Consider the following 10,655-nt stretch of genomic DNA (forward strand, 5'->3'; position numbering starts at 1 on the left):
TACACAAGGAATATTATTGTCCCAAAAGTAATGAATTTCGCATCATTTGCCGGTTCAAACTTATTATTTACTCATCATCTTCTGTTTCAAGGAGTGGTTGAATTTGTGACGTTGCAAGCACCATTCTATCCGGATTTGATCAAAGTTTTTTATTCAAATCTAAAGATTTCTGGTAATGGGTATTTGGTCAGTGAGGTCAACAAGACAAGAACTAGATTGGAACCTGCTGATTGGTTGAATGTTGCTAATCTCAAAAAATTGTGTTATTCAACTATCCCAGACGACTTTCCCTATGATCGATATATGGCATTAGCTACTATGGTTAGACCAGAAATGCAGGGTGAACGTGTTAAAACAATTGGATCGTTGAATATTATTGATAGGCTTCTGCATTGTGTTATTATGCACATGTTGACTCCACGACCTACAAATTTTGCAAGGGTATTGCAGGAGGATATATTTATGATATGAGTGCTTAAAAATAATATAGCTATCAATTGGCCTCATCACATCATGCAGCATATGCTTAAATGCAAGGTCGGTGACACACCCCTTCCGTACGGTGTCCTTATCACCCAAATCATGCAATATTGTGGAGTGAATGTTGATGCAGATGCCACCACTCATATTGGGACCAGACATCATTTTTCAATTAATTCTTTGAAGAGGTTGAATATTGTTAATGTCAACGGTGTTTGGCAACACGATGTCGGCGACGATGAAGAAGAAGAGCAACCACACCATCATGCCAACCCTGTGGAACCTCCTCCACATCTTTCAAATCCTAATATGATGATTCAAATGTGGGAGGGGGTACAAGACTTGCAACACAGAATGCAGGGTATGGAACAAATGCAGGTGCGGGTTCAGCATATTGAAGATAACTTGACAAACCTATCTCTCGACATGAACCGACAATTTGCTCACCTGAATCAAAATGTTAACTCAAGTACAGATATTCATACATCTGTGTCTTCCTATATATCTGTGTCTTCCTTTCATACAATCAAGTACAGATATTCATTTTACCTTATCCAATTTAAGGCTTTTCATAGCTCCAGAGAAGTGACATATGAAAGGAAGACACAGAGATATAGGAAAAATGACTACTTTGACACAAATTTTTTCTATGTTTGGATTCAATTGACACTTTTACACCACGTGAGGACGACAATGAAACTTTTACACCACGTGAGGACGACAATGAAACTTTTTTAAAAATGAAGATGAATTTGACACAATTCAACCAAACTGGAGACAAAGGAAGCAATTAAACCTATATAATAATATTCAAAGTTTTTGACAGCGCAGTCTGAACAGTCAGGTTGTCGTTTTGATCCGTCACGTTATCCATAGTCCAACTTTAATACCCTTTCACACTCTCTGTTTCACCAACAACCAACACACTCGCAGCCTCATGGCTCTCCCTCCCTCTTCAGTTCCCACTGCATTCTTCGTCACCTCTTTCCTTCTAACTCTCCTCCTCGCCGAGTCTACTCAGCCTCCTCATTCCTGCGACTCCTCGTCCAACTCACCCTACTATGCATTCTGCAACACCAAGCTTCCCATCCCCCAGAGAGCAAAAGACCTGGTCTCGAGACTCACCCTCGACGAGAAACTCGCCCAACTCGTTAACTCTGCACCCGCGATTCCCCGACTCGGCATCCCCAAATACCAGTGGTGGAGCGAAGCCTTGCACGGCGTCGCCGACGCAGGCCTCGGCATCCGATTCAATGGCACCATCAAATCCGCCACCAGCTTCCCTCAAGTCATTCTCACTGCGGCTTCCTTCGATCAAATCCTCTGGTACAATATCAGCAAGGTCAGCTAAATCAACTTGTTTCTACCTCTAAATGGCTGTAAACACTTTTACTTGAACTTACTTTCCCTATGTGAGACTTTATAAAGTTATGTTTATTGCTTGGTTGGTGTGTGGTGAAGGCGATTGGCCGGGAAGCGAGGGCGGTGTACAATGCGGGGCAAGCGTTAGGAATGACGTTTTGGGCTCCGAACATTAACGTTTTCAGGGATCCACGGTGGGGGAGGGGACAAGAGACGGTGGGAGAAGACCCATTAATGAATGCAAAGTATAGTGTGGTTTACGTGAGAGGGCTTCAAGGGGATTCCTTTGAAGGAGGGAAACTTGGGGAGAGCCTTCAAGCTTCTGCTTGTTGCAAGCACTTCACAGCCTATGATGTTGACCAATGGAAGGGCCTCGATCGCTTTGTCTTCGATGCTCGTGTAAGTCTCTCTCCTTTCCTCAGTTACTCTTTCAAAACCACTTTTTCTTCCTTCATCGTTTATCGAGTATAACCAATAATTAATTATTTTTTATTCTGGTTCCAGTACAAACATACCAGTTATTATATACATCATAGATGCATTATTATAGTGACAAAGCTTTGATTTTTCTCTCCATGTCCTGCTAGAGATTTCAGTTTTTCTTTTTTTATATTTGTTTGTTGTTCCATGCCCATAAATTAGTGGAACTCGAGCCATGATGTCTGTCATGTGAAGTTTGCTCATTTCTGACTTCGATTGCCTTTTAATTTTAAGTTTATACTTTTATATATGTAGTAACTCCAATGGGAGAAGTGAATTTGTATTCTTTCTTATTTTTTATTACCATCTATCAATGCAAGACGACAACTAATTTTTATTCTAACAATAAAATCTAAGTTGAATTTTTAAGAAATTAATATTCCTTTTTTCATTTATCTACTTAATGAAAAACTTTGTTGATTTTAAAATATATATTTTAAGGATTAAGCAAGATACTTTTAGCTTTTACAGTAATTATATTGAACTTATTGCTTTAATAGCATCATTGAACTATTTAACTCTATGGAATAGTATAAAAAAGTGGTTTTTTGTTGGTAAAAAGATTAAAAAATCGTGAGTGGGAGACAGAGGAGTAGGATTAGGTATGACTTTCAGTAAAGTTTATCAAATAATTAAAAACACCTTTGCAAATATAAGTTATAGAGCATTTATATGTTATCACTAACTCAGGCATCTTCCACATATTTGGAAAGAAAAAATACGCTAAAAGAAACTTAGAAAAGCTAGTTTTAATTTAATATGTAAAAATTAATTTATGTATAATCAAAATTGTACTCCTTTTTTATTTTATTTTAATGAGGTGCAAACAAAGATACTGACGTGATTGAGCTTCTCATAATATGATTTCTTTTGGGTTACTTTCTGCTCAATCCTTTTCCCTTTTTGCACTTCCGAATTATTCTTCACCCAATCCTTTGTGATTCAGGTCTCAAAGCAAGATTTGGCAGACACATACCAACCTCCATTCCAGAGTTGCATTCAACAAGGTCGAGCCAGTGGCATAATGTGTGCTTACAACCGTGTCAATGGGGTTCCAAACTGTGCAGATTTTAATCTCTTAACCAAAACTGCAAGACAACAATGGAAATTTGATGGGTATGTTCTCAGCTTAGCGCTTTTCAAAGCAATGCTCAACAATTTTATATCACGGGTCAATGCCAGAGTACAAACTTGTTTTCTTTCTTGTTGAAACTTCCTTTTCCATTGGAATACCACATTTTTCATTGCATGTCTTTGAAGCTAAGATATAACCAAATTAGAAAGTGACACCTTTTTTTCTGCATAAGGTAAACCTTTTCTTTTACTATAAAATTCAGATATATTACGTCAGATTGTGGAGCAGTCTCTATCATACACGACAAACAAGGTTATGCAAAAACAGCAGAAGATGCTATAGCCGATGTCTTTAGGGCAGGTATATATATATTATCTGTGGCACTTTTCTTCATATATTATTTATCTACATATATCTTTTTCCATTTTTGTTTATGTGATAATCAAAGAGTAATTTTAACAAAATGCAATCACAATGTGAGCGATGTAATTATGTAACTCGGCTACTATTGGCAATGCGTGATGATTTTCCCGCTTGTCTTTGACGCTTGTTTTCCGCACCAATATTTCTAGCAAAGTCATGTGGAATGGTCCACACCCGTGAGTGTTTTTTTCCCACACATTTTTAAACCACTTTTATATTGGGACAATGATCACATGCACCGACACCGACACCATGTTTTGTCTTTTAAAATAATGGTTTAATGTCTCGGTAGGTCCCTATTTTCGGCGTGAATCTCAAATAGGTCCCTTTTCTTTTCGGCGTCTCAATTGGGTCCCCATTTTTGTAAAATTGTAACAATTAGGGGTCTGCCGTCAAATTGGACAAACGGCCGTTTAATTGTTTCTTACGTGTCAAATGGGAATCATGCCACGTGTGATTACTGAAAACACTGTTCATGCCACGTAACAAACAATTAAACGGCCGTTTGTTCAATTTGACGGCAGACCCCTAATTGTTACAATTTTACAAAAATGGGGACCCAATTGAGACGCCGAAAAGAAAAGGGACCTATTTGAGATTCACGCCGAAAATAGGGACCTACCGAGACATTAAACCTAAAATAATCATGATTTTATAATTGTTAATATAAACATAAGATTAAATGTTACGAAAGTAAAACTCAAACTAAATAGTAGCTTTGTCATGTTATACTTTTGAGTTGTATAGTACCTATGCTAGTGTTACCTTGCTCAAGGACGTTGCACATGGGTAAAGTGGTGTTGGAGCAGCACCATTCTAGATAGTATAAGTAATTTTGATGGATTGTGATAATTGGCTAATAGAGAAACCAACATTGAATTGCAGGGATGGATGTGGAGTGTGGTGATTACATAACTAAGCATGCAAAATCAGCAGTTTCGCAGAAAAAGTTGCCCATATCTCAAATAGACCGCGCTCTTCAGAACCTATTCGCAATAAGAATGAGGCTAGGCCTATTTGATGGGAACCCCACTAAACTTCCCTATGGCACCATTGGTCCCAACGAAGTGTGTTCCAAAGAACACCTCCAACTGGCTCTTGAAGCAGCAAGAGATGGCATAGTCCTTCTGAAGAACACCGACTCTCTTCTCCCACTTCCAAAAACAAGCCATAGTGTTGCTGTGATTGGCCCAAATGCCAATGCCTCGTCACTAGTTTCCCTAGGAAACTATTATGGTCGTCCTTGCAAATTGGTGACCCTTTTGCAAGGCTTTGAAGGCTACGCTAAGGACACCACTTACCACCCTGGGTGTGATGATGGCCCACAATGTGCCTCTGCACGGATAGAAGAGGCAGTGGAGGTTGCGAAAAGGGTAGATTATGTGGTGCTTGTTATGGGGTTGGATCAAAGTCAAGAGAGGGAGTCACATGACAGAGAATATCTAGGTTTGCCAGGGAAGCAAGAAGAGTTGATCAAGAGTGTGGCCAAAGCTTCTAAGAGGCCAGTTGTTTTGGTGCTGTTGTGTGGAGGGCCAGTGGATATCACTTCAGCCAAGTTTGATAACAAAGTTGGAGGAATCTTGTGGGCAGGGTACCCTGGGGAACTTGGAGGAGTGGCCCTGGCTCAGGTTATCTTTGGTGACCATAACCCAGGTAAATTTCTGCTACACTTTATTTGTCAACTTATGAACACACATAACATAACACATTAGACCCAAAAAGCATATGACACATACTACATTATGAGGTGATTTATTTCATCACTCCAATGCAGGTGGTAAACTACCAATTACTTGGTACCCTAAGGATTTCATCAGAATACCAATGACAGATATGAGGATGAGAGCTGATTCAGCCTCAGGTTACCCAGGGAGAACCTACAGATTTTACACTGGTCCAAAGGTCTATGAATTCGGCTATGGCCTAAGCTACACAAAATATTCCTACAATCTCCTCTCTCTCTCACAGAACACCCTCCACATCAACCAATCCTCCACCCATTTGATGACTGAAAATTCTGAAACCATCCGTTACAAACTGGTTGCAGACTTGGGAGAACAAACATGCCAATCCATGTCATTGTCAATCACTTTGGGGGTCACAAATCACGGTAACATGGCAGGGAAGCATCCCGTGTTGTTGTTTTTGAAGAAGGGACAAGTGAGAAACGGGAATCCGGTGAAACAATTGGTGGGTTTTCAAAGTGTGAAGTTAAATGCAGGGGAAACTGCTCAAGTGGGATTTGAGCTAAGCCCTTGTGAGCATCTTAGCGTGGCAAACGAGGCTGGTTCATTGGTGATTGAAGAAGGGTCTTATTTGTTGCTTGTGGGGGACCAAGAGTACCCATTAAAAGTCACAGTTTGATGCAACCGTTGCAGTATTCAGCCAAGTAACGCCTTAAACCCATAAACAACCAATTTTCAACAGTGTTACATCCGAGTAGCTTTTAGAGTGAACCGTTCACAGATTGTATACGTGATGATCAACATTTGAATAATAATGGGGGAGACTTCAAAAACGTGTTGAGAAGTTTTCTTATGAATTAGTAATATCTCTTGTTATTTAGCATTGTTTTTATATATAAAAGTTTATCTTATTTTAACATCAAACCAAAATGAAATAAAATAAAATAAAATAAAAAGCCCTTTATGCTGTTTTATTATCGCAACCATCCAAGCAGGTAAAGTTATCGATTTAGGTCTTTTATAAAAAAAATTCTCTAACTTTTTTTTAGTGCTAATATACTTTTTTAAAATTATGTTTGAGAATAAAATTTAACTACATTATTAATTTTTATAATAAATTATTTTATTAGTTAAAAAAATCCATTTTTAAGTTTGTTTTTACATCTTCTAAAATTATAATATATTTTAATATAAATGGTTTTATTAATAAATAAAAATCTTATTTTTAAGTTTGTGTTAGATGTCTCAAACTCATAAAGTCACTAATGACAAACGTCAAATTTTAGTATTAGCATTACCTAAAAGTCACTGGTAAGTACCAAAAGTCACATAAGGAAGGTAATTCAACCTGTCGACAAAAGCACCAAGGACCACCAGAAGCCACCAACAAAACGTGGCTGAACCATCACGTTATATTAGCATTACTTATTCGTGTCATATAATCTTTGTTTACTCTCATTATATTGGATGGATTAACTATTGTCACAAATAATTATTGCAATTGTCAACATAAACACATTTAAATCGGTTTTTTTTCTACCACAATGTATTCTATACCTAAATTATGGTAATATTAAAGACTTGTAATTTATTGTTATGGTAATTTTGTAACCCTTGAATTATACAATAATGATATCAAAATAAGTTGTTATCAACTTTTAAAGCGTAGAAGTTCAATATAAATATATACATATATATATATATATATATATATATATATATATATATATATATATATATATATATATATAATTGGAAAAAGTATGACAAATATTAGAGTTTGAAATCTTTATGGAAAAGATTCCTACCTAACATTCACAAGAACAAAAATTGAAGGTAACCACTAAAAAGGCACTGGAACAATTATTCTTCCTCAAGTATAGACCATGTAATCGTCCTATAATGTTAACAAGATCTATTTTAAAGTTACCTAACCTAGAGGGACACCGAACCCATGCCTTGCACTTGACCAAGATGTCATCATACCTTTTTTAGATAGAGGATCACTTGTCAACACCAACATATATTCGAAGTTTAGAACATATGGAGGATAACTCACCATAAGCTACATATGACTATAACATGTAAATCATACCACCTTCCTCACACTAACTCACTTCCTTTTTCACTAGCACCACTATTAGAATAAGATTAGTTAGTCATAAATGATAGGAATGATTTATTGTTATTATTATGCATATTGATATGCTATTTTTTTGGTATATGTTGTTTTTAATATTTTAACACTTTCAGTTTTATCATGTAGATTTTTATGTTATTTCAAAGATCAATGTAATGATCAATATGTTAATAATAAGACGTGATGCTTATTTGTGCTAGTTACTCAACAGTGTACACTGCTTATTCAAAAGTAATTTTTTTTATGTATCAAGAGTCAGACCATCCTATGTCAATTTTTTATGATCATGTATTTATCAAATTGCTCTTTTAGAACTCCCGATCCAAAATCACATTTTTTTCTTCATCTCTCTAATGTTATTCTCACCAATATCCTATTACGTGGACAGTCAAATTATGAAAATTGGGCAAGCATAATGCATTGAAAGTCAAGAATAATCTTGGGTTTCAAGGTAGGCACTATTATCATCGCCCCAGATGATATTTTTTATAAGGCATATGTTTGGTCTCCATACAATTTCATAATTAATATTCAATTATTACACAAAGCTTCGATTCAATTGGGATGAATTAGGAGGCAACCACACATTTGACGCTTGCACAATAGTGACAATTGTGCTTCCAAAAAATTTGTTGTTGAACAAGAACATGATCGTGTCTCTCAATTTCTTATAGACCGTGATCATGGTACTCTTATCACTAAAATCCTCAACAATAATCTACTCCCTAACATTATTTGAGTTTTCTCTATGCTTATTCAAGAAGAATCCTACAAGACCGTTGTTCGTTCTTATGAAATTCTTACTAACGCTCTTAGCTATGCCACCATGTGTTGAATAAACTTTAAATAATTAGAGTTTAATTTTTTAATATTTTGTTTGCTAATGTGCATTTTACTTAACACAGTCAAATCACAATTGTTTTTTTTTATTTGAAAAGCAGTATATAGGTAGTGAATTACATATAAAATATTATATTTCAATTTTTATTTAAATTGGTTATTATCCCCAGGCCTCTGTTACGATTATTTAAAGCCACCTTTAGATGAATGAAAAATAACATTGCAGTTTATAGAGAGAAATATAATTAGCATGTGCGAGCGAGAGTTTTTTTTTTTAACAAAGTGGTATCAGAACTTTATACTCTGAGTACCGAGAGAGAAAAAAAAAGACTAGATCAAACACCATGAGGTAAATAGTTAGTGTTTGAATTTTTTGTGAGAGAGATGTTAAAGGTTTTCAATGGTATGAGTTTGTCACAATTGACAAGAAAAACCAATTATTATAATTGGTGCCTACAGATAAGGGCGTTATTGAGATCCCAAGACGTTTGGGATATGGTGAAAGACGAGTATGTTCAACCTGATGAGGATGAATATCAAATGATGGCATAGATGGCAACGTTGAAGAAAACATGTGCAAGAGATGGGTCAATATTGTATTTTTTCTATAATGTAGTAGATGAGTCAGGATTCGAAAAAATAGTAAATGTCGCATCAACAAAGGAAGCCTGCGAGATATTTGAGGTTGTGTATAAAGGTGACAACCACGCTAGACAAGTTCGATATAAGCTCTCAGAGGAGAGTTTGAACAATTGAAGATGGGGCCAAAGAGCATATAACAAAGTACATAACTCGGGTGGAGAAGGTGGCCAACCAACTCAGCAGGAATGGAGAAAAAATGCCACATAGTTGGGTTGTGGGAAAAATTGAGATCCCTTACAAAAGATTTCAAAAGTATCTAACATATGCAGAAGGATAAACAAGTTGGAGAGGTTAGGAACATTTACTATGTTCCCAAGCTGAAGAGCAATATTCTAAGCTTGGCTCACATAATTGAAAAAGGTAATTCAATTTTTATGAAGGACCAGGTACTGTATTTAAAGGATAAGCATGGACGTTTGTATGAACTACAACTAAAGATCTTGCAGAAAAGGTGCTTGAAGCAAGATATGACTAGCAAGAGCTTAGATAACTCCACTGATGAGGTACATGTGACATGTTTGTTCACAGGTGCAAAAGATATAAAATTTGTAGAAGTTGTACTTGATGAAAGATAAAAGAAAGCCATGTATGAGGAGATAAGCTCAATTGAAAAAAATGAAACGTGGAAGCTGATAGATTTACCTACAGGTGTTCGACCAATAGTTTTAAAGTGGGTATACAAAAAGAAAATTAATGTAGAAGGAGAAGTGAAACATTATAAACCCTGACTTGTGGTGAAGGGCTACAAACAACAAAAAGGTATTGACTATGATGAAGTGTTCGCTCCAGTGACAAGGATGTAAACAATTTGACTACTATTCTCATTAGAAACTTAACAAGGATGCAAGATTCAGCAGATGGACGTAAAGTCTGCATTTCTGAATGGTTTTGTTGAAGAGGAGGTCTATGTAGAGCAATGTTTGTATGAACATGCTCCACGAGTCAGGAATGAAAGAATTAATACCTATTTCAAGAAGAGTGGTTATGAGCAATGTCCACATGAACATGCTCTATACCTAAAGAAGCACAAAATAGGTATATTGTTCGTTGCTCTATATGTATATGATTTGATTTCCATGGGAAGTAAAGTAGAGCTAGTTGAGGAATTTAAAGAAGTGATGAAGAGGGAGTTTGAAATGATTGATCTAAGCATGATGAAATATTTTCTGGGTCTGGAGGTGAATCAAAACTCAACAAGGATTTTTGTGTCTTAAAAAATGTATGCTGAAGATATACTGAAAAAGGCAAAGATGATGAAGTGCAATCCGATTTCCACTCCAATGGAACCTGGCACGAAGCTATTAAAAAATGGAGAAGGGAATTGTGTTGATGCAAGCAGGTATCGAAGCTTGATTAAGAGTCTTAGGTACTTAACAAACACAAGGCCAGACCATATGTTGAGTGTGAGAGTCACAAGCCGTTTTATGGAAGAGCCAATATATTCTCATTGGAAAGCATTGAAGGGGATACTAAGGTATGTAAAAGTGTTAAAAAAGGAGTGCTTAGTTTCTCACACCAAGAGGGGGGA

General features: G+C 36.3%; 1 protein-coding gene across 1 annotated transcript; it reads left to right on the plus strand.

The window, feature by feature from the left end:
* Positions 1-1,347: 1,347 nt before the first annotated feature.
* Positions 1,348-6,388, plus strand: LOC124827436 (putative beta-D-xylosidase 7). Its single transcript, XM_047300492.2, has 6 exons — positions 1,348-1,822; positions 1,942-2,241; positions 3,269-3,438; positions 3,660-3,757; positions 4,706-5,473; positions 5,595-6,388. Exons 1-6 carry the CDS (start codon positions 1,418-1,420, stop codon positions 6,182-6,184), a joined length of 2,331 nt encoding a protein of 776 aa, XP_047156448.1. The 5' UTR covers positions 1,348-1,417; the 3' UTR covers positions 6,185-6,388.
* The last annotated feature ends 4,267 nt before the right edge of the window (positions 6,389-10,655 follow it).

This window comes from Vigna umbellata, chromosome 1 (genome assembly GCF_029865625.1).
Source record: "Vigna umbellata cultivar VRB3 chromosome 1, Vumbellata_1.0, whole genome shotgun sequence".
NCBI lineage: Eukaryota > Viridiplantae > Streptophyta > Magnoliopsida > Fabales > Fabaceae > Vigna > Vigna umbellata.

What these genes read in the sequence shown, in the direction of transcription:
- LOC124827436 (XM_047300492.2), top strand. Translation starts at nt 1,418, where the DNA reads ATGGCTCTCCCTCCCTCTTCAGTTCCCACTGCATTCTTCGTCACCTCT. An exon ending in GCTTTGTCTTCGATGCTCGT is followed by an intron (nt 2,242 to 3,268) that starts GTAAGTCTCTCT and finishes TTTGTGATTCAG; the next exon opens with GTCTCAAAGCAAGATTTGGC. An exon ending in CTTTGGTGACCATAACCCAG is followed by an intron (nt 5,474 to 5,594) that starts GTAAATTTCTGC and finishes ACTCCAATGCAG; the next exon opens with GTGGTAAACTACCAATTACT.